The sequence below is a fragment of the Nipponia nippon genome, unplaced genomic scaffold (assembly GCF_047370975.1).
Source record: "Nipponia nippon isolate SJK-2023a ecotype South Korea unplaced genomic scaffold, ASM4737097v1 scaffold_20, whole genome shotgun sequence".
NCBI lineage: Eukaryota > Metazoa > Chordata > Aves > Pelecaniformes > Threskiornithidae > Nipponia > Nipponia nippon.
In genome coordinates this window covers 7179542-7204365 of record NW_028262337.1, presented here as the reverse complement: position 1 = coordinate 7204365, position 24824 = coordinate 7179542, and the positions used below count along the sequence as shown (strand labels likewise).

The 24824-nt window shown below is 36.5% G+C and overlaps 1 protein-coding gene across 1 annotated transcript in view; it reads left to right on the top strand.

The window, feature by feature from the left end:
* PDE4D (phosphodiesterase 4D) overlaps window positions 1-24824 on the top strand; it is a 533586-nt gene that overhangs the window by 76856 nt on the left and 431906 nt on the right. Inside the window, exon 2 of the mRNA XM_087759654.1 lies at window positions 5829-6061. Coding sequence (XP_087615780.1) covers window positions 5829-6061 — 233 coding nt within the window. The remainder of the gene's footprint in view (window positions 1-5828; window positions 6062-24824) is intronic.

Genomic DNA, 24824 nt, shown 5'->3' with positions numbered 1-24824 from the left:
TAGCTTCCAACACAGACAGTTCTTGGGATCCTCCTGTCACTCCAGAAATACAGATGGATTCTGCCCCTTTGTGATCTGATTGTGTCCACTAGAGCTTTATACTCCTATGGGGCTGATGTGCCAGGCCATCGAATCCACACACTCCAGTAAACCCGGTTGTCCCTTTTCCCTGACTAGTTGAAGGCAGGGCCCCTCTATTCCTGTTCAGAGTCTTCATTATTGTTGTAACTGCAAAACAGAAGTCTCTTCATCAGGGTCAAAAGTACGATCAGCCCTTCTGCTCTTCCCAACAGACACTGGAGCAGTAATTTTCCTGGATGGATGCCTTTTGGCTGTGGTTTTTCCTTGCAGTTCCTGTACCCGAGCTTCTAGTCTCCAAGTAGGTTCACCATCTCACTTCCTCATGTCCTCCCACTGGTCATGCAGGAAGAACCACAGGGTTGCATGTGGTGTGTGCCACTGGTACCCTTTCTCTTGAACAGAAAAAGGCTGGCTCTTAATAGCTGAGACATTGGTAAGTGTGGGTAAGGAAGACCTATCCTTCTTGGATTGCTGGGACAATGTTGGGTCAGTTTCTCCACAGCTGAGACCCACAGGGAGGAAGTGAGATTCTCCCTGAATTCAGGTTGGCTGGCCAATCCTGTCCAGCTCATTATCTCCAGGATGTTGGCATATGATGTCTGTGCACTTTGTACAAATTTTCGCCACATGGACCATGTGCACCAGATTTCATCCGGGTCTTTGGATATCTGGTTGTCATCCAGGTTGCTGTAGATCATCTGCACTGCAACTAATTCCCTCAGATACTGGATACCTCCCTCAATTGTGGTCCATTTTCTCTGGGAATTTGCAAGATCTTCCTTAAAGGGAAGATCCTGTGTCCTTCACACACAACCCAAGTCACCTCGAAAGACTGAGGACTCCTGCCCTTTTTCCAATCCCTTTGCCAATGGCCTTATCCCTAGCAAGGGATCCCAGCTGCCAGGCTTCCTTACCTTCTAATTCCTGACTATTGCCCCTCCGTATCTCAGCATCAGAGTGACCAGCTGAGAATCTGCTTGCCTGGTTGATGGCTGAAACCTTTTCGTATATCTCGCAGCTCATTTAGGGCTAGAGATCGAGTGGTTTCTGTCTCATTTATAATTTCCGTCCCTTCCTCCTTCTATTCCTGTGACTGCTCTGCTGCAGAACAGTCTGCCTCTTCTGATTCTTTCTCCTGCTTTCTCTTAGGAGAAGCTTCTTCAACCCTTACTAAATGAGTTGACTTCCACTTCCATTGTTTCTTTTTAATTATACTAACTGTGTGTGCAAGCCAGGAGTTGTGTAATGTGTAGTAAATAAAGCGTGTAGTCACAGTCAACAATGAGGATAAATAAAATATTAAATAGCTACACATTACTTGAGAAGTGTCATTTGTGCAATAAATAAGACAAAGATCTTCTTGAAATATGGCCATATTGATCATGTGATTAATCACTGTTTTGTAATGTGTAAACATAAGAATACTGAATTGAGGTAGCACACATGACTGTTAATCTGCCATTTTCTAATATTTAGGTGTATGACTCTGCAACCTTCTTAGTGTTGTTTTTGTAGGTTTTGGTTTATGTTGTATAAGCATGCCATATGAGAGCGATTAATTTTTTCCTTTGAGTTCTTTTAGTCTAAAAGAATGTTCAGAAGGGCTGACTTGTGCCCTTATTTAGTTCTTTATAGTTTTAAAATTAAACTGATTTAAATGAAACAGTTTAGAGTATATACTGTCCCAATAATTTTATCAGGCATTCCAAACTTTTTCTTTTTATCACAAAGGTGGTATTATGACATATTATGATACACTACCTTAGTATATATTTTATATGTGTGTACAATCTGTCTATCTCACGTTCATGTGTTAATGCTGTGAATGTTAGTGCTGAAAGGTCTTTTATGTGTTGATGCTGTGTGGCTTGGTTTCTATACTTCAGTAAATGCTTTAGAGGCAGCAGGAAGATGGCCAACACCAAATCTTTTGCTTTCCTTATATTTCTTGCATTTCTGAAAATTCAGATCTTTTACAACTGTTTTTGATGTTCCATTGTTTGCTGTTTACCTTTACCCATCTGGTAATTAGGAGCTCATAAAAGTATCATCTCTACCCTCATGCAACTTCATGCTGCACAATTTAAGTTTTCTATTTTTGTTCTTATCAAACTGGTTAGTAGTTTTCTTGTCTTTCATATAGTGATACCATTTTAAGTATATCTATATTCAGATACATGACCTGTTCCATCTTCTCCACAGAGTGATACAAATATGAGCTTCTTGGCCTCTATTTCACTTCCTAATAATCCTCATAGTAAGACAGTCTGGGTCCAAAGAAAAATGTCCTTTGTCCTGGGCATGCTGTTCCTCATCCTTGCATATACATATGTTTATGTAGTCTCTTTTGGATCTCTCTCTGAAGCCCTTTGCATCACCAAATGTCTCTTACCCTGTGTCACTCGTTCCCCTAATACCCCTAATATCTTTTGAAGCCCTCAGAGCTTCACAAGTAATTTATCGATTTATTTATTTTCTGGATTTCTCAATCATTTTGCCTGAGATTGCAATTTGTTTGATCCCTCTCCCCCTCACACCCCCTTTATTGTTTCAAATCTCACTTAATAGACCACTCTCTTAAAAAACACTGGTTTGAATTCCAGTCAGGAAACCTGGGCTGGATGAAAAGACTGCTAGATGGGCAGAAAACTAATTCCACTGCTGCGATCAAAGAATTGTGTCTCAGCATCTGGCTGGCAGCTGTTAATGAGCACATTATCACCATGAGGGGTTGATACTAGAGCCCATGTTGAAGTGCAGAGTTCAGCACCCAGACGGGATAACCTGAAGCACCGGCAGAGGCCGGCAAGTGACTGACCGGGTCACAGCCCTGCTGGAAAGGACCTGGGGGTTTCAATGGACTGCGGGGTGGGTAGCAGCCAAACACTGTGCTCTTCATCATAACTAAAACAAACTACGTGCCAAAGCGACTGTAGCTAGTGGGGAAGGGGAACGCTGGGTGCCCAGGGCGGGGCTCCCAGGAGGGTTGGGGCCTAGGGCACACGATCACTGAGGAGCCCTGGAGGGGGCTGAACTTACTTAGTCTGCTGTGGAGGAGGTGAAAGGCGATCTAATGGCAGCTGCTGGAAGGGTAGTTGCAAAGGGCAACAAATTTAAGCTCTCCTCAGTGGCTGTTTAACGAGGAGCAAGGGCCCCTGATTGGGAGGTTCAGATTGAACATCAGGAACATCTTCTCCATTAGGAATGTGGTGCAGCACCGGAGCAGGGGGAGGCTGGGGAATTTCTGTTGTTGGAGGTTTTTGAGATTCAGACAAAGCCATGGCTGATGTGACCTAGTGTTGATGATAGTCCCATTTGGAGCGTGAGGCTGGACTGGACAGCCTCACGAGGACCCTTCCAAACAGCAGTTCTGTCATTCTGTGAACAAATATAACACTCTTTACAACCTTGTTCACAAAGGCAAAACAAGAAATGCACGTTTCTCTTCTGTTTAACCAAGATGAGTAAAATCAATATGATCAACATTTCCTGGTTTAGATGACTGAATAAATATTGCCTGAAATAAAAATATGCCTGAATTGGTGACCTATTTTTCCACAAATTGATTTAATTTTCCATTGTCGGCAAAATATACGTTAGGTGCCTATTTGATTTCTACAGAGCTTGGCTTTAATATATGGGTTGGAATTCTTCCCTTCTCATACGGTTTTCTTTATGCCATAATCTTCTACCTCTCTCAGTTTTGCATATGAATTTAAGAAGAAGGTGCCCACTGAGTTCACTTTCTCAGTTCAGCTATCTCATTCTGATTGTCTGTGGCTGCAATTCAAGGATTTTTATGATTTTCAGAGCTGCTCAAAAATCAACTGATGAAGTAGATCAAATAACCTCATGTGATAGATTATTTTTAGCTCTGATATTTTTCATTTTTCATTTCTTTCAGAGCTATAATTAATTTCATTAGTATTTTTTAATTTACTCAGCTGTCTTGAATATCTACTATGCACACACTGAAAATACAAGCCTGAAGTTAAACTTCTCCCTGGATGACTATAACATATTAATTCTTGTAGCATTTTCACAGTGATTGATTTTGCTGTTGATTTGCTTCAGAGTACACGCATTAATGCATACCATTTTATAATCTTTGTTTCCTTAAACTACATTACAGCTAGGTGAAGAAAAATAGCTAAATTATGAATTTAGATTTTATGATTAAAAATTTAATTAGAAATGGTTTGCTCACAGCAACTGCTCAAGCTCTGAGTATAAATGGAGCTTATTAATACTACTCATCATGAAAGGTGTTTCATTAATGGCTCTTCCTGTGCGGACAGAATAAATACATTTCTGTGCAAGGTTTTCTTGCAGGTGTGCATCAGTCCTCATGAGACAGGTCAAACTGAAGGCCATGTCTGCACTGTAACTGGAGGTGTGATTGTAATTTCTGGACATAGTCTAGCTTGCTTTATTTTGTATACCATGTATACCATAATATACATGTGAACTCTAGTTTGGCAGAGGCAAATACTCGTACCAGTCTCAAGTATTGTATTGGGACTATGAAGTTATTGATACCTGACCTAGGTGGAATAATATATAGCTATATATGCTGTATTCTTACTTCTTAGTTTAGATGTAGAAAATCTTTAGACTTGCTCAGAGCTTGGGTTTCTTCACAGACAAGTAATCAAGGCAATAGCTGCAGACAGTGGTATCTGTGCTGGGGAATTTATCAGGCAATGGTAAAAGGCTTTGTGTAAGACATGGGGAAAAAAGGCCAATTTCTTCTCATTATTACAACAGGCTTCTCAGAACATCAGAGCTCTCAGAAAAGTAATTCTTTGAGAATTTTCTCTCACAATGGTGAGCTGTTTGTTAAAAGTTCTGAAAGCTTTCTGAGGAAACTTTCTCCCTTTTAAATCAATATCAGTTGGACATTTCTTTCCTGATTTGTCTGCCATTCTTCCATGACCCAGAGAATATTACCAGCAGTTTAGATAATTAAATTAAAAATAATGTTTACTAATGCATAGGCTTAAGATTTCATTAAGGCCTGACCTTCAGCAATTCTAATTAGTCACTGTTACTAAGCACTACAGTGGTTGTTTTAAGTACTCATCACTTACTATTACCATGAAATTGCTGTGAGCAAGAGAGGAAGATGGGAGTTGGGACAGCTGAGAGAATTTAAGGTGAATTTTCTCCTGTTTTCAGTCAGGAGGTGTATAGTTGCAAATTTCTGACTACTACTTTTATTTTATTATTGGTATTTGGACTTTCACTTCTTCCAAAAGGTAGATAACTTGTAGGGAAGCAAGCATATTATGGGAGAGGAATTTGTCTAATGCAGAGCATGTTTGTTCCCTATACAGGTATGAGTACATATCTTAGATAACAGTGTGCTAATCTCATCATAAAAGAGCTTTCCGTTTGCTTTTAAAACCCCAAATTATCTAAACCTTACAAACTTTTTACCGCATTTTTTCATTCTTTTTCATTTAGAAGAAGAGTAGATGTGGTGCTCGAGGACATGGTTTAGTGGTGGACTTGGCAGTGCTAGGTTAACAGTTGGACTCGATGATCTTAAGGGTCTTTTCCAACCTTAACGATTCTATGATTCTATGATTCTATGATTCTATGTTTCTATGATTTTCTCAATAATGATAGTAAAGTATAAGTAATATTTATAAGAAACTAGCTTATGGAAAGGAATTGAAAGAGTTATCAAATTACCATTATAGATATTTTCCTACATGATGAGTATTTTTTTGCCTTGATCATAGGTTTCAGAAGAAGCTCTGCATCACAGCACTGAGGACGAAGAGTCTTCCCAGGGAATGGAGCCCTATCTTGTGCGGAGGTTATCATCCCGTAACATCCAGCTTCCCCCCTTGGCTTTCAGGCAGTTAGAACAGGCAGACTGGGATAAAAAGAATGATACCGAGATCACAAGGCCCACGACTCTTCCACTGAGGATTCCTCCTCTGATTGCCATTACAGCTGCGGAGTCCAGCAGGTAAGGTCCAGCAATTTCTTCTTGATTCAACATTTTCAGTGGCAGGTTCAGGACAGCAGATGCTGCTTCTAGGACAGAAGTTTATTTCTTTTCTAAATCCCCTAAATAAGTGAAAAAGAAGAATAAAATATTAGTATGTAAATTTGTGGCTGACACATGATAATACTGTTTGTAAACCTTTTGGTCATGTCCAAATACAAGCACTAGAAAACCTTTTCTCTGAACATAGCTAATACTTTATATTTAGAAAGAAGACTTCTGGAGGCTCAAATAACCATTTTTTTCTTATTGTAATAAAGATAGGAGCCTTTTTGTACATAGAAAATTTTTTACATGATGAGGTTTCAAGACAAGTTTCAAGGAATCATGAGACGATTATGCCTGCTCCTGTATATCTTCGTTATTTGTAATGTAAATAGTTGAACCTGTTTGGTGATAGTGATTTGTATTATAGTTTCTTCATACGTCTGTGACCTCTTATATCATGCATGTTTTCTAGAGTAACCTTTGCGGGTCTTAAATGTTTTTGATACCATCCTATTTTCTGTTTTTATTTTCCAAAATGTGTATTGTTTAGAATGAAACTGTTGCTTACAATGGTGAAGGCAATGCAGCTGTTTGGTAACCTGAGCATATATAAGGAAAAGGAAAGATGACACACTGAGAGCTGAAATACAGGACTTACTTGAGAACTTTTAGACATATCTTCAGAGAGAATATTGTATTCTGAATAATGTAGCTGTGAAAAAAAATGAAGGACTTGTAGTACATGGGAAAAAACATAAGTATTCATTAGGGTGCTATGGCAAAAATAATCTAATACTAACTTCAAATTTAATATCACCTCGCAAATCTTATTTCCATGTGGATTTCTTTATTTTTGGAATAGGTGAGACCAGTTCTCGAAACATGCTCATAGAAACACTGACTACATCCATAAAAGCATGTAAACATTTAGGTTGTTTACAAATTTAAATATTATTTGGAGAGATAAATATAATGTCATTTAGTAAAGTTTTGAAGACAGATTGGTGTCTCGATTTTTTTTGTTTTCTATCCATGGAGGCTGGAGAGAAGATTGGTCTGAGATATGGAAGGAAAATAAGTATAGGTGGAATAATGAAAGTTCACATTCCTGGCCTTTCTAAACTTCAGAGTATTTGGCTTTGAAATTTCAATAGTATTTGGGATGTCCTCTGTAAGCTGTGTAATACATAGGAGGTGCTTTATGTTTTGTTAGCTTTAGCAACACTGACTGAAAAAAAAAATGTATGCTTTTGATGTGGTAGAAGGTCAGAAATCAGAGTGAAAACTACTTATGTCCTATGAAAAAGTCTAAGTGGTTACAGATTTCTGGAGACTGCATTATTTTCTAGGCTGGATTCAAATATGCAAGACCAAGACAGTTTGAAGGGTATTCAAATAAATAACAAACATAAAACATACTGGTTATTATGGATAGCTATATCTACTGTGCTCAGAGAATGATCGCTTCTGTGAGAGGCTTCTCTGTGGCTAAGAATCTATCCTGGGTGTTAAGAAAGAACTTTGTATCCTGCCTATGCCATTCATTCCTGTGTTTGGCAGAATGCATTTTGAAACTGGACAAAACAAGATTTATCTACCAGTAAGTTTATTTCTGAGAGTGACAGGGAAACAGCAGATCTACAGATTGTTGAATAAAGTTGCCAGGCTGTTTAAACAAACAAACAAAGCAAAACTGAGCACAACAGCAGAAGCAATTATAATTTTGATGTTTCTTTGTAATATAAAATCCTTAGCCTTTATGATTCTTTCTTAGCTGAAGAGCAAATACGCTGCTACAGGAAGAATATTGCTCAGGAAATTAAATTTCTCTAGATGTTTGGTGCCATTTTTCAGTTGTTAGCTCTCTCAAGCAGCTATGCATTTCCCGCTTACGTGCTTGTAATGCCAGCTGAACAGCTGGAGGAACCTACCTTTTTATCCGGCTTCATGTCTGCATGAAAGTACACAAACTTAGGAGAACTATTATGTTTGTGGAAATACAGCTTACCTCCATTGCCTTTGAATTTATGGAAATGTGCAGCTGAGAAAAGGAAAAGACAGATCCTCTGTCTTTGATGGGTAGGTGAGAGGTAGAAGAGCTTTTGGGTCATAGAAACTAATTCTGAGGCAGAAGAATTTCATCACTGAAAAAAATCTTAAATTACAAATGTATGTTTTTGAAGCAATATGTTAAAAGATCCCAAAGATAGCACTATAAAGCATCTTATGCTGTGATTTACATACCTGGAATGTGCAAAACTAAAAACAGTGACAGTGGATGTAGTTTTTAAATTAAAATATGCATTCTATTCCTCAACACACAGATACTCATGCACACACGCCCACCCACGCTTTTCCACTCTCTTTTTCTCTCTCTTTTTATCTTTATGATGTCTCAGGATTGTTTCTGGGTTTATGTTAGTTTTCTAGAGGAATGAGCTACACTAGTTCAAATAAAGCTTCTCCTTTAAAAAAAAAAAAACAGCAGAGTAGATGAAAAACTATAAAGTAAATATTCACTAATGTTTTTGTAAATCTTTCACATTTTGTAAAGTCTTACTCTTCTGACTCTAAGGAGACATCACAGTGTCTTGTCATTCCTTTCACCCTTCTAATTTCTTTTCATGCATACAGGGAGCCAGAATCTGATTTTTTTTACCTAGGTTAAAGTGAGACAATAATAAAGATCATCATTCAGATGAAGGATTTATGTCTTATACTGAAGTTTCACATGCAATATGGCTAACATGAGCTATAAAAACAAGTGCTTGCAAATTGATAGACTGAGCCTGCAGCTGGTAGCGACTGTTACATTTATGAAAAGTAACAATTGCCAGACCTTCTATGGGGAGCATTAGAAATAGGCAGGCAATTGCTTTTGATATTTCAGTTCTTCCTGTTTTTCTGGTTTTTTTTTGTTTTGTTTTGTTTTGGTTGGTCAGGGTTTTTTGTGGTTTTGTTTTTTTGTTTTGTTTTGTTTTGTTTTGTTTTGTCGTTTTTTTTTTTTTTAATAAGCCTGTATATATAGAATATTAAATATTAGCCCATATATATAGAATATTAAATATTAGCCCATATATATAGAATATTAAATGTTATATTTACTGTAAGCTAGGATAGCTAGGATATTTGGAGCATGCATGTGACCACATGCTTTAAATTTTGTCAGTTTTTCCTCAGATAACTGTAACTAAGTTTACCAACAGTTTTGATGTAGGTAGCAGCTATGATGCCATACAAGATGGTATGTACAGATAGGAAGGGAACAACAGCAGAATAGTTTTGCTGTCACCAAAGCAGCTGGTATTAAAAGGGTGGGGGACTGTTATACATGTGAACTTATTTGTTTGAGGAGATTTAAGGTATTTGATCTTACCTCCTTTCTAATAACTATTTCAAAGAATGTTTACTTACCTCTATATTTGTTTTGCTCAGCCACGACAGCTCCCACCCTGATGCAATACTCAAGCAAATATTTATATTATGATAGTAAGTGTGATATCATAAATTAGATTTCTTCCTTCAAACACTTGGATGTGATTTAGGGCAGTTGCTCAAATCTATATGAAATGATGGTATTGATTTGTCCAAATCTTCATGAAATATGATGAAAGTCTCTTCAGTCACCTTTGTTATGGAAACTACCTCTTTGTATTGTTTAACTCAGAAGAAGAGATTGGATAGGAGAAGATAGGACAGGATATAGATATTCTTGAGCTGGCTGGACCAGCATTTGTTGGACACTATGAAGTGCAATGGCACATATACTTACCCCACTCTCAGTGGTACAGATCCAAGGTGACAGACGCTGATGTAGTCTTTCATTTTCCCTTTAAAGGACAGCTTTTTCAGTTACTAAGGAGCAAACTACCCCAGCTGTTGCTGTGATTTTTCTGTCCTCTTAATACATATGAGTGACATAATATGATGGGAAATGTCATGTTCATTGGATGTAAATTCCAGAAGTGTAAGAGTATATCATGTGCTTGAAGACTTCATTAAAAGGGTTATTTGAAAGCAAAAGGTTATTTTGGAGTTGAGATGTGGTTAGAAAGGCTTTCACTACAGAAAAATATAAAATAATTTTTTGTGTTTCATTTAGTTATCTGTAATTCAATATATATAGTGTCTCTTCTTACTGTTTACCCTATTCTTTGCTCAAACATCATTTGGGAGAGATTGTACAACATAGGATCTATTTTAAATTGCTTTTGTATTGCTTATGTACAACTGAAAGTGTGTGTATTAGTGTCTTTATGAAACACTAGAGAGCTACAAGAATGACTTACATGATAGTTAATTTCTGAAGTATTGTTTTTGCAATGTTCCTTCTGTCCTAATTTATCAGTTTTTCCTTAAGTTAAGTTCTGTGGATTAGATAGGCACGGTACTGCTTAAAAACAACTGTGTTTTATTATCCATTAAAGAAGCAATCAAAACTCTCTATATTGGAAATCAGATAAAAACTTGATTTAAAATTATCCCCAATTTTTCTTTCTGCCCTTTAAAGATGCACTTAAACTTGTTAATATCTGTTTTTGAAAGGAAACATTACAAAGTTGTTATTAGCATCACCAATGTAAGTCTGATACTACGGCAATACAGAGTGAGAGTCCTAATTTCAAACTAAATGTGTCTTAATGTCTACCATTTGCTCACTCATTGTCTTCCCTCTGTCAGAGTAATACCTCAAAGACTAGATTTTGTCTTTTGTAGTCAGGGCAAGAAAAGCTTTTTCAAACATTAAATGACTGAAATGTGGGAATCCTGAGCCATAATTTTGCAATTATTCACTTACTATACCAGCAAAGTATTTTTAAAACAACAGCTAGAATTCCAAATTTTGGTTATTGCTTTAAGGAACTGAGTGTTAGAGAGAGACAATGAAACCAAGGAGATTGGACCTTAGCAGAGTAACATGTAATAAAAATAAAAGCTGGGGCAAAGCTGCTCTTCAGATTTATTTATTTGCAACTCAGTAGGGTAGTGTATGCAGTGAAAATAAGTGGGAACTATGGTTTATACAGTGTTGAAAGAAAAAAAAAAAAGACATTTGCTATTTCATTTATTTTTTAACTTAGAATTATGATCTTGGGCCTGCCAACCTGTAACTCCTCTCAGGAAGATTCTCATGGGTCTAGGCTGTTTTCAACAGCAGCTGTGTTCCCTGACTCACCTGCCAGTTAAGAATAATGAAGAACAGCACAACAATTCTTAGCACTTTTATTGCACATTTCTTTATTTTAGAAGTATTACAAACATGAGCAAATCCTCATGTTACCTTTGGGAGATCAGTTAGTGAGCAAGTAGTGTTATTTTCATTTTATGCATAAGAAAACTTGCATGCAAAGGGGTAGTGCAACTGGCCAAGGCTACAGAACAAACGAGTAATCAAACTATGAACAGAATTCAAGAGTTTTTGGCTCCTGGTTTTGTGTCTAGCCTATATTACCTGTCAGAAAGCTGAGGATGGAGCTTGGGAAAAAAAAAAAAGAAAAGCCTCACATTTATCTTAACCTTTAAAAATAAACTTGGTATGTCAAGGATAATTTTACTGACCATGTCTGAGGAGGTTTTTAATTGTTATTAGTGGGGGTTAAACACGTAACTGTTGTTATGCATCCGAACTCACACTGAACCTATGTTTCTATCATACTGACTCAGTCTCATTTAACCCTGACTGCAGTATCTGTTACAAAGAAAAGTATATTTAATTAGTGTGGAAACCAAAATTGAGTCAGCATTTAAGCTGAGATCTGTGAGTGGGAAAAATCTGTGGGAATTTGTAAGGTTAAGTGGATGTTAGAAGCCTTAATGCTCTGTGGTATCCAAGCGTTGGTTTTAAGAGAGTCTTCTGTTCTGGTGACCAGCATCAACAATTTCTATGTTGCTATATGTCTTCTGGAATCATTTTGGAGAACAACTTAAAAATAATTCTGTTGGTCAAGACTTGCATTGAGTAGGGGCTGAACAGAATTAAGGAAGCTGTGAAGGTAGCAGGTCCCATACCCAAATACTTGCATAATAGTAATTCTTGATGTCTGTGGAAGACTTCAGATCTCACACTTATCTCCAGTCCCTCATCTCCCAAAGCAAAGGGTTGTTTTAAATTATGCCTAGCATTAAGTGGATGATTTAGATCTGATGCACAGGTAGACTATGGAAGACAGCAGATACTGTGTCCAGTCCTGCATTAGCAATTCTGAAATACTTTTTTTAAAAAAAAGATTTTGATCAAATGCTACCAATTTATTCAGCAGTTGTAAAATTTCCAATTTTTCAAGAATAAAAATGACCTCTTTGCCCTTTGAAATCATTATTTATATATCGTAGACTGGAAACAGACATTACTGTAAATTGTGGATGAATAGCGTGTGTGCACGTATTTTCTAGTTTGAAATTTACAACTACTATTTAAATAGGCATTTTGAAACAGTTACTTTTAATCAATAGATATATCTGAAAAAAATCTAAAACATGGTATAGCCCTCTATATAATTTATATAATTTATATAATTTATATAATTAACAGATAAAGTTTGAGATAAACTTTTAAAACGTCAGGTAACAGCAGATGATAGTCTGAGCTAAGGTTATTTTTTGCCATTGCTGAACTTTATATGATTTCTTTCATGCCATTTCTCCAGCTTGCCAATGCCCTGTGCATGGCAGCCCTCCAGTGTATCAGGTGCTCCCATCATTCTGGTGTCATCTGCAAACTTGCTGAGGGTGCATTACATCTTACTGTCCAGATAGTTGTTGAAGGTGTTAATCAGTCTTGGCTCCAGTATTAACTCCTGGGGTACTCTATTCTTACCTAGCTGCTGCTTAGATTTGGAACCACTTGCCCACTACCTTTTCAGCCTTATGGTCCAGCCAGTTTATTGTCTGCCTTGTAGTCCACTCATCTAGCCCGTGTCTTGTAGCTTGTCTACAAGGTTTCAATGAAAGTCTGTCAAAAACCTTGCTGCTGCTGCTCTTGGCTTTCACAGAGCCAGGAATTTCTTCATGAAAGGGAATCAGGTTCGTCACATATGATTTGACCTCAGTAAATTTTTTTGTGCTGAGTGTTCCCAATCTCTTCTTGTCCTTCTTATGCTTAGAAATGACTTCCAAGAGAACTTGCTTAATAACCTTCCCAGGATCTAAGATGAGGCTGGAGCAGCCTGTAGTTCCCTGGGTCCTCTTTTTCTCCCTTTTAAAGAAGGTCATACTGTCAGACCTTTTCAGGCCACTGGGGACCTCTGCCGGTTACCACAACTTTTCGAAGACGATAAATAGAACATGGCTTCACAATGACATTGACCAGCTTTGTCAGCACCGTTGGATGCATCCCATGTGGTCCCAGGAACCTGAATGTGACAGATTTACTTAAGCAGAACCTAACTTGATATTTCCCTAGAGAGGGTGGTCCCTTCTACTCCTCCAAACTTTCCTTCTGGACAAGGTGACCTGGGAGGCCTGAGAGCAGACCTTGCCAGTAAACTAAGGCAAAGAAGGATTTGAGTACTTCATGCCTTTCTGTGTCCTTCATCACTTGGTTGCCTACTCCATTCAGCAACAGGCCCACATTCTCCTTTTTCTTCTTCTTGCCTTTGATGTACCTTTTTGTTGCCCTTCATCTCCATTGTCAGTTTCACCTCCAGCTGAGCTTTGACTTGACTGATGCCATTCTTGAAAAGCTAGGTGATACTTCCATATTCCTCCTTGGAAATGTGTTTCTTCTTTCACCTCCTGGACTTTTGCTTTTTGCATTTCATTTCCATATGAACTTCCCTGTTCAGCTAATTCAGTGTCCTGCTATTGTTTCTAAGCCCTTAATCACAGTTTATCCAGTATACTACAGGAAAGTGAGTCACTGGCTGATTATGTAGGATTTTTATGATAAAATATTGCTTTAATTTTTCAATTATTATTACATTCTATATGCATTCCATAAACCGGAGGGATTTCTTAATGTGACTACGCTCTGTCCTCTGTTTTTGCATTCACATAATTTGTGTTAAACAGAGTAGGAGAGACTGTTTTCTTGTTTCATAGCTGATTTGATGGTAGGTGTAAAGAGACTGGTCATTTGCTAAGTGATCTCTTTAAATGATTTCTCCTGATGATTCTTCCTAGTCTGTTGCTCACTTGTCTGCTTAGATGATTATTGGTGCCAAGGTCTACAGCTGCAATGGCTCACCTTACAGGGGAAAGCTCAAAAAGTAGAAGACTGCTTCTAATTATAATTGGTTAAAGTTGCAGTGAGGTAGGGGAAGGCTCGGAATTCATTAAGATCAGCTTTACTTTCTGTACCATAAATGGAGAGGTATTATGTTAACAGTTTTTAAAATATTTATACTTTTCAGGTATTGCCTTTTTTTGAGCATTTAACCAGTAAAATAGTTATTTTGTTAAAATATTTCTTCGGGCAATGAACCATACCCAAGCCCACACACAATTTTTAATTCACTGTTGAAAATGCAGTGTGAAAAGAAATGCATAACAAAATAATCTTTTAATATATACTTTTTCACTATGTCATATTAATGTCAATTTAGAGATGACAAAAGAAATCAGAAAGCTTATCCAGTTAGAGGAATACATAGTGTCTTCCTTATGAGGATTTTTTCATGTTGGAAATTGTCACTTTGGATTAGCTTCACTCTTAAAGATGTCTTCGTCTCTTTCTGATTTGCATTTCAATCATCCCTATAAGCAGCAATTTATAAATACAAACAAAAAACCTACTGGACTGCCACAGGCACATAAAGCTGAGAGAAAGACAGGAATCACTTCAAGAGGGTGATCCAGCTGTGGGTGAATCCAGCCTTTAGGACAATTCCATCCAAGCTGTCTTGACCTGGAAGGACGTGGTGAACAATTAAAGGAGAGCACAGAGCAGCTCAAAGGCACCTTGTGCGGTTGTGTGCAGAATAGTGCCTAGCATCTCTGCAGTCTGTGCATACCTGGGAGAGAGAATCAAACTAGAAGCACATTAATTCTGAGCATTTACGTGACCCAGTCTTTCTATAGGTCTGTATGCACAGTCACTGTTGTATCATCTCTATTAAGAGTGATTACAGGTATATTTTTTTCTCATGTGTTCTTTTCTCTAAATCAGCAGAAGTGAGAAGGTGGTGCACAGCCGAAGGATTTGGGCTAGGCAGCGAATCAAGCTGTTGTCAGCATTCCTTACCTCTCTTGCTTCAGTACAATTCCATGTGAAGACAAGCATTTTATCGCATAACCTAACAATTAGTACACACAATTCATAATAAAATTAGATGCTACTTTATAGCCTTATTCTATTTATAATTTAAAACATGCCTGGCTAAGGAAATCATCTGACAAGAAAGCTGATGGACTTTGGGAGGTTACTTGGGAAGGTCTGCTTGGTAAGCATATCCACTATGCCTGTTCTGTTGTCTCTTTTGTCAGGTACCTGTTTATGGGCAGTACAGGTTACAGGATGTTGGCTAGAAAGACTCTTGGTCTGGCTAAGTATGGCTATTCTCACATAAAATGGATTGTAATAGTTTCTCTTTTCTAGACCATTGTCGTCTGTTCATAATATGCCTTCCTTCAACTTGATTCTGCAGAATTTTCATCTGTGTTCAGACCATTAGTAACCATAACTTTACTAATAAATTAATATTTGTACATAAGCATATGCATAGTAAGGCCTTCATTTGTTTTATGATTGGGTGAGTACAGATTTAGAATTACAAGTTTACTTTATATCTTTTGAACATATTTCCAGTAACATTTCTCATGACAAGCAAATGATGCAGTTAATGCAGAAATCTCACTTTGGAATTTGAACATTTAACACCTTTAAGGGTAGCTGTTTAAACAGTGTACAATATCACATCCAAATATATAGAGAATATTTTAGATAGTGGTGATAAGGCATTTTGTTTGCAGGATTACACACTATTGGAATGGAATGAACATTTTATAATGCAACACTTTTATCAAAATGCTATTTCATTAAATGACATGATTTTTTGTTGAAATTTTATTTAGAGCAAAAAATCATTTTGTATTCTTACAGATGGAACTTACTTTTTCTTTTCACTCTGGAGCAATTTTTTTGATTTGAAAAATATAGTCTCCTATTAAATAGAAAGCTCAAATGCAGAAAGTAAGATTTGAATTTATTGATATGGTGCTTTGATTCCCACTAAAAAACGTAAAAGGAAAATTCATAGAGCAGACAATGAATAATATTCCAGATTGGAACACAGGGGAATAAATGGAATTTTCTGGAAACAGGAGGAAGTTGATTTCTTCACAATTGTAATCAAAATGATACTTTGAAATGATCAAGCATAGAAAGTGATTTCCACATACATATTTTATATTAGGTGTACTCTCTGAGAACAGCCTGTTAAGTACAACTTATCTACTGACTTTCTTTTTCTGTTTCTAGTCTAAACCTGCAAACTTTCTTCCGGTTCTTTTAAACATCTTAGTTACAGTTTTCCCTTTCACTTCAGATGAAGTTTGACATTAGTTCTCTGAAAAGTAAATGGATCAGATCCTCTTGGGACTTGAATATACCATAATTTTTGCTTTCCTTAAAATGGTTTTCTTTAACAGTGATAATCTCCATAAAATGGAGAATAAAAGAAAGGACTTCAAAATTATCTTGCAAAAATATATGGACAGATAATTTTTAATTCTTGTAACATCAAAGACAATAGAAGACCTAAGCCGTGCAAGGCTGTAACTCTGGTTTTACCTCTTTCCCAGCAGTGAATCAATTTTATGAAATGTTTTTCATAGGTCTGTTGCTTGAACTTCTGAATACAGAGTAAAAATGTGGGCCTTATCAGAGGATCTACTCCATGTGATAGAGTAAGATCTCGTTGACTGCTATTACTTTCAACAAAATAAGTTTCCGTGCAATCTCAAGTAATGGCTATGTAATGGTCTCATTCTGTTCTCTCTTGCCACATCCCATCTCAACTATAATCTTCTTTAATTCAAAAGTAATTTGGGTCTTTTTTCTGGTATAGGTGACAAGGTGATTAAATGCAACAGTTTGACGATGAGAAATGTGTGAATAGGTGGCTGCGGAATCTCACGGATTCTACAATAAAAGGTTTCATTACGACAGTCTGTGGCCTTATCAGGTCTAACGTTAGACATGTTTGCATGTCCCTAACAGGAAATAAATGTATGGTGATAAGATAATTTTTGATAGCTATGTATGATCTGAAATTCATTGAACATACAGAAATTGAGACTTTTCAATGGAGGCAAATCAGCAGTGTGGATTTTTAACTGCTTTTACCTAGTTTTATACTCGAGCAACTGTATTTTTATGACAACTTTGTCTGAAAAGTTTGAGTGTCTTTCTCTGACTGCAACCTTGCTGCAACATTTCCTTCCTTAGTTTCCTTCTGTTACTCTGTTTTGGCTTATCTCTCCTTTCTCCTCCAGATGTTTACATGTTTCTGATGCTTACAGATCTTTATTATAATCTCTGTCACTGTCTAAAACATCTATTAATCATACATATTCTGCTTTTCTTAGTCTGCCACAATGTAAGACAGTTGTCTTTCATGTTCTCTATCATTTTTGTAACTATTCCTCATCTTTGGCAGAAGACCTGAATTCAATGTGTTTTGAAATTATCACCACTGGACACGAGCATGATTGATGAAGAACATTGAGTAGACTATATCAAGTAACTTATACAATGTATCAAGTAACTTACATGATACTCAGCACCATGGTTTCCAAGACATTTTATGACAATGAAGTTATAGAAACTTTTATGCAATTCTGGAAAAAGAATTTTCAGCTTTTTCTTGGGTAACGTAAATACAGGTGTGAATAGCACAACTTTTTTTTTTTAATATACAGAGAGAACTAGAGCAAGATATTCAATAATCAGTAGTGAAACTTGATATCATCCTAATAATTTTCCTCAGTCAAAGGTCTAATCTGATTTTATAATTGCAAAAGTAAAATGTATGAAATAATCCTTAGCCCTAAATGTTTCTTTTGAGATGCCTCATTTATTATGTAAGCATGAATCAGTAGCAATTGCTCCTCTTCATCAATTGTGAATATATAATTGTGCTTTTTGATTCACAGATTAATTGGTATAAATCTGGACAATAGCTATGCTTTTGTCATCTTTATGTTTGATGCTAAAATTTCTTGATGTAGAATATACTTGCAAAACCTGATTTTTCTGCACATAGAGATGGTGGCAAAATCCTGTTTAATTAAATGGGGACAGGATGCGGCCTACACAGAGGTACTAAAAGCTGTGTGGGAGATTAATGTAAAGTCATCAGTAGTCTGCGGTTTCCTCTGGAGACTGTTCTGTAAATTTAGCCTTAACTGACAACAGAAAAAAAAAAGATCTTAAGACTTGCTCTGTTAAATATAAATGACATGCTAGCTTAAAGTAAATAACAATTATTTTAAAACTTACTTACAGAATTACAATATTTTTATTGTAGTAGAGGAGGAAATCACCAAAAACGAGGGAGGTATAGAAAAAGCCTTTAAAATCCCAGCATTAAGATAATAACATAAAAAAGACAGTGTTGATTTCTCTGGTAGTTTAAAAATTTTTAAGCTCTCCATTAACATGCTTGTATTTGAGATGATTGTCATTGATTTGCTGGATAAACCAGCAGCTAGATGTACTCTGTCATAATTTTTTAGAGAAGAGTTACACAAAATAAAGTAGAAGTTGCTAACCTGAAAAGCAACTGCATCATTGTAGATGAATATACTCTGGAGTCAGATTTCCTTCAACACTGGTTAGTACTGAATTTGTATTAGAAGCTTTTCTGTGGTTCTGATAACCTCACCTCTCAGGATTTTTCTTCTTGCCAAATGCCCTACTGAGTAATGGTATCACGACTGTTGCACTTTTTGGAATCTCCCTTACAGCCATGAATAGAACCCAAGCATCCTGAATCCCAGTTCAAATGTGAGTGGCATTTCAATTACCAGCTGAGTTGAAGATCCATTATTCCTTTGATGCTCTTGGAAACATGTGCTTGCCCTTACACAATACTTGCTGACAGATGTGAAATCTGCAATTTTTGAAAAAGGTGAGGAATTGCTAGGAGGTGCTAGATGTAAGAGTTTTCCCTAGATTTGAGGACAGTCACTTTGATATTGGGTTATTTTGCCTGTCTTTGATACACCTTGAATTTGGAAAAAACCCCAAACAACTGTTAAAAACAGTAGTGAGAGCAATCTACGAAAGACCAAGTAAAGGTGAAAAACAGACCTTCCTGACCTGTGACAAAAAAATCCAGAAAAGTAAACACTAACTTTTTCAAGATATTTTAAGAGGATTGAGTGGGAATAGCCCAAGATAATCAGGATTTACTATCAGTCAGAGAACATGTATTTCAAAGATAATTGAAATACAGTTGTAGATGTTGCAGTTTTCTAAGAACATTTGAGGATTCTGGTTTTTTGCTTGAATATGTTCTGCTGGCAGCTAGGTAGCTAAGAATGACTGAAGTATGAGAGATCCAAACCTAGAACTTTTAAATTCGAATTTAGACCTTTGAAAAGCTGCAGTGCAATTGACGATGCAACATTTTTTTCAGTCTCAGATTGCCAGCATAGTCAGTAAAAATAATTTGCAAAGCCTCTCTAGTATGCTTTCTAATAAGCCCTGATGATAGTGCGGGATAAGAGAAGTTATATTCATGGTAGTCCTGTAATATAGCAGTAGGAATTGCTACTGTCTTTTGCACCAATTCATGAGATGCTGTTAGCATTACAATGAGAATTGTTTTGGGTGCTCTCTTTTGGGTTTGAATTCTATTTAAAAATCCAATAATAACTTTTTTTTTTGCTGCTCATCAGTGTCATTCCAGGAGGTAGGACTGGCAGCTTTGACACAGGGAACTCAGTAAGTGTCATCTGGTTTGTTTAATTATAAATTAAAATAACTTTAAAAAATACAGATAGCTTAGAAAGGTTACTAGATAAAAACCCTACACTCCATAAAAATTTTTGAAGATATCTGGAGAAATTTTCTCACTCTGCAAAACACAGAAAGTTAAATTAGATTAATTTAAGATTAATTGTGGCAAGGGTTTTGCCAAGAAGCACAGTGAAGACAAGCAAAGAAATCTCACAGAAAAGCTATGCTACCAGTTTTCCACCTTGTGTCAAGGCTAATAAAGTGTGCATAGAGTATTACTGAAGTAACACAGAGTGCCAAGGAACTGTGACAAGACTAAGTAAATGATGCTGTTGAAATTGTTTAAATTACCATCATGCCTCTCTTGTATAGCATTTTTCATAGGAATAATCAAGACCTGTATGATGCTGGATAGCTGCATAGTTACTTAAACATAAACGTATCTATTATATGATGTGCTTAACTAAGAATTAAGTCAGTATGTCACAACCTATTGAAGAATGCAAAAAGCTGTGGACACGATAACATGGATAAAAGAAAACAAAGCAGGAATATTGTCTCTACCAGTAGAGTGGTGTAAGAGTATGAACTAAGAATATGAACTTCACTTAGAGGATATAGTTGCATTTTTTTTCTCTCGATGATTTCAGCTGAAACTTCCCAACACTTTCTATTTATGACAGCATTTGCTGTCAGCAATTATTTCAGTAATTAAAGCAGTAAGTGGATTATGATTTCTTACCCAGTACTATATCTCAGTCAGAGAAATCATAAGTATTGAGCTACAGGTGGTGGTTTTTCCTGCAGCATTAAATGAACTTTAGTTATCCATCATGAATAAGATCCAAACCAGATGATTTCATTGCCTGAGTGATCAGCAACACTCAAAGTCCTGATTCCCTGAAGTACGAGCTGTTCGCTCGTTTGCAGAACCTGAGGACAGAACTTAGTGCTCCATATTTTATGATACCTAGCAGATTGTAAGAAAATAAACCTGTACTTAATTTATTCTGTAGGTAGATATTGCAATATTCATTGCTTCCTACAAGGATGTAGATTACACAAGTTTTTCAGAAAGTATTCACAACCAACTTCTTATGTGTACGGAAAGCTGCTGTATTGTTCATGAGCACCCTAATGATACAGAATATATGAACATTTCTTTCTTTGAAGCGTTCACTTTTAAAAAAATATCAAGACACACAACCTCCAAACTGCCAGTAACAAAAATGCAATGATAAAATCTTACAAGTATTCCCCATTAATCCTAAGAAGTTAATCACATTCTAACAATAATGGCTAGGCACTGATAGTTTCCAGTATCTCTGACCCCATCTTAATCCCTTTTCAAGTACAAATTTAACATGTCCTGATTGCACTGGACCACGTTAGTACAAGCAGCATGTAGTCACACTGCTCTAAAAGAGGTAATAATTTCTAAGTCTGCTATTCTTGCCTCTGTAAGGCTCCATTGATGAGATACAGGGGAAGCAGGGCAACAGTGCTTTGGTGAATGCTGGCCCAAGAGAGACACAGCTGGGAATGGTTTCAGAGTTTCTCCTCTTTGTGATTGCTGCCTTGAATAGTCACAATCTGGCTAGCATCCCTGTAGGGTTTAGAAACCCAGCAAATATCAAGCAGAAGCAGCTCAGCTTCTGTTGGTTTGGTTTTTTTTTTTTTTTTTTTTTTTTTTTTAAATGGAGTGAAAAGTAGTTTTTATTCATTTAATCTTTATCTCTCTCTACTTGACAATACTGGTGAGAGAAAAGAGAGGCTTGAAGAGAATGATGTGGGTGCTGGCTGAAGTGATAAGATAGGATCAAAGCATTCCACCATTTTTGTAAAGTAAGTAACTTGAAAAACATGGCATTTTACTGTGCAAACAGTTGTCCATGAGATCTTTCACATTTGTCTCTGGAGGGCAGCACTCTTCTTATGCAAATGATTCATTTGACAGATGTGAAAGAATTTTCAGCCAGTGATTTTCATATTTTCAGAGCATAACTAAAACTGATATACTATACAGGCTACAGGCAAATATTGCAATTCAAATAACGTTCACTTGTAGCTCAAATATGAGCTGAACAATCCAAGTTTCCATGAAGGCAGCAGAAAAACCTCTTAGTAGTTCTAGCTGGACGACTACCAAGCCAAAATGAGCTGAGCTTAGTAAATAAAGCCGTTAATATCACCAGGATATTTTCAGTGAAAATGAGATGCGCAAGTAACAAATGACAATTTTGATAAATAACACTTTAAAATTTTTTTATATCTCAAGTTAATATCCTTCAATAAAGGCCTTTACTTTGGGCAGTTACAGATGGGAAATTAAATAGGCAATATTCACACTCACTTGCATGCATTAATGAATGCTACTTTTCCCTCTATCCTTCATTTAAATAGTAAGTAATCCACTGACATGCAAAATTACATTTTACTATTCAAACTGTTAATATTTTTGTTTCACCAAAACCAAGTAATTAAGAAACTTTTTACTGGAAATATAATTTGTTAAGATAATTTACATCTATATGATTTATTTGTTTAAAAATCATTTATTGAAAAAATGACTGATACTGATTCCTAACTTTCTAATTAAAAAATACGCAGTTTCTGCTATGTTAGAGATTTCAACACTTTAATTAGTTTCAATGCATTATATTTTTACATTTTGGTCTGTGTCTGACAAAATTAAGATTAGGTACATGTTAATTAAGCTGTCCAGTAATTGAAATATATTATACAGGAGAATGTAACGTCTTTTGAATGCTGTTTCCAAGAAGGAAATGAACGCTATTACTCATTCTAACAATGGTGGGTAGATCTGCTGCCTTACTTAAAAAAAATTTAAAATCCAGAAATATTTTAGGAGGCTTTGAGTGTAATTAACTGAAATCTATTGGCATGAGCTTTTCCATTCATTTGCCTTCTTACTACCTGGGAACTGTCAACTGAAATACCTGTATTGCTCTTCCTGCAAAGTGACAATTTTAGAACTTATTTTAAAAGCATTTTTACTTTTACTCTCTATCTTGCTTGATAAAGTTGGAGAAAACTGTTAAAGCTTATGTGAGAGCTTGAAGGAATTAAAGGGATGTAGAGAGAAAAATATCTACTTAAAAGAAGTTATTTCAAGGTTAGCCCTAGCAAAAATGTTAATTCAGTTGAATTAGTAGAATACCTAGTTGCCTTTTTTGTCTCTTTAAGAGAACTTAAATAGCAGAAATATTTTAGATTGGAGGGGGGTTCCGTAATCCAAACCCTTATTAGAAATTATCAAACTAATTAAGACAATGAGTAGCAAGGTTCAGATATGGTTTGAGTAGTATAAAGGAGCCAAAGAATTATACTGCCTAGTTCTGAATAAGCATCTTATCCAGCTTTATCCAAAAGCACAATCTTTACCAATTAGAATTTGAATGGTCTTGAATTTTCTAGCACCTTTTCCATGAGATTGGTTAAAACTTGGAATCATGCAAAACTCACCTGCCTTGGAGTTTGATTAAGCACTCCAGTTCTTTTTTTTTTTTTTTTTGGAAGTTCCAGTGTGGTTTTATGTTTTTACACTGAAAGCTGAGTGAAACTAGGTTTGAATGAAGTTTGCTTTTAAATTGTAGGCTTTCTTGTTTGTAGAAGTCAGAGTAAAATCAAGAGGGTTTAATGCTGTGCAAGTCTTATAGGAATGAAACACTCCTAAACCCCTGCAAACTGAAGTCATTATGTTTCATACAAGTGTACCCTTAATAAAATATCTTGGATGCCACCCACATTCCTCTGGTTGAAGTGAGCAAATCAATAATTCAACCAATAGAGTGGAAAATAAACCGGAGAAGTACCTTTATCCTCCAGACCTTGTTCAAAACGGGCTAGATTCTCTCTTTGTGATTTTTCCAGATCAACAGATGATGTGTAGTTGTATTATTCAGGAACTACTTTGGAAAGAAAGTCTGAATCAAGGTAGCACCATCCCCTATTGCTACAAAAGGAGGAAACTCCACAGAGCCTCTCTCAGGGCTTATGCTTCCTTTAATCTGCTGCTGTGGTACAGTGGAGAAGAGGAGGTGGTGGGAAGAGCACCAACTGTGCTAAATCCCTCCTCTCTTGCTCCTGTGCTATCCAACTGGGAAAATAATAACTGTTGCTGTTGTTTCCTCCTCCAGCTGCAAATCAAGGCAGTCAAGGGAATGTTTTTAAGATCTGCCCCCTTTTACGTTCGGTAATTATATAGCACTAGCAAGAATCTAGCTTGTGATTTTTAGTGTGCTTCTGAAATAGAGTGAGCCTTTGCTCGTTGCTCCAAGTGGGAGGTTACAGGAAATAGGGATCTTAGTGGGTGCAAAATGCCTTTCATCTCAGTCAGCTCAGCTTTTCATCAGTAGAGCTCTGCATCAGCCTGGGGGTGTCAAAGCCCAAGCTTTAGCTCTGTCTGTCCACGTACCTGCAGTATCAAACACATGGTCCTTACATACTTGACAGATTTTAAATTACCTGGGTAAGAGGAGAGGGCTGGCTTTGTGTGACAGGATATTTCTCTTCTGTGTGGCTGGGTTGTGATGAATGTATTCCACAGGACTGAACTCAGTGCTTTAATATACAGAACAAGAATACAATCTATACAGAAAGACTATGCTCTTGCAACTGAAATTTTGATAAGTTCAAAGAAACATCCTTCTAGCATACATACTCTCTGTAAGAAACAGAAACTGTGTGCTCACAAGAAACTGTTAGCTTTAGGTTTGTATTTTGAAAGCCATGTAGTAGTCTGTATTGTAGTAAATATTTAAATGGATATGATTTCTATTTTACTTTATACTATAAATTAATCTGGTATTT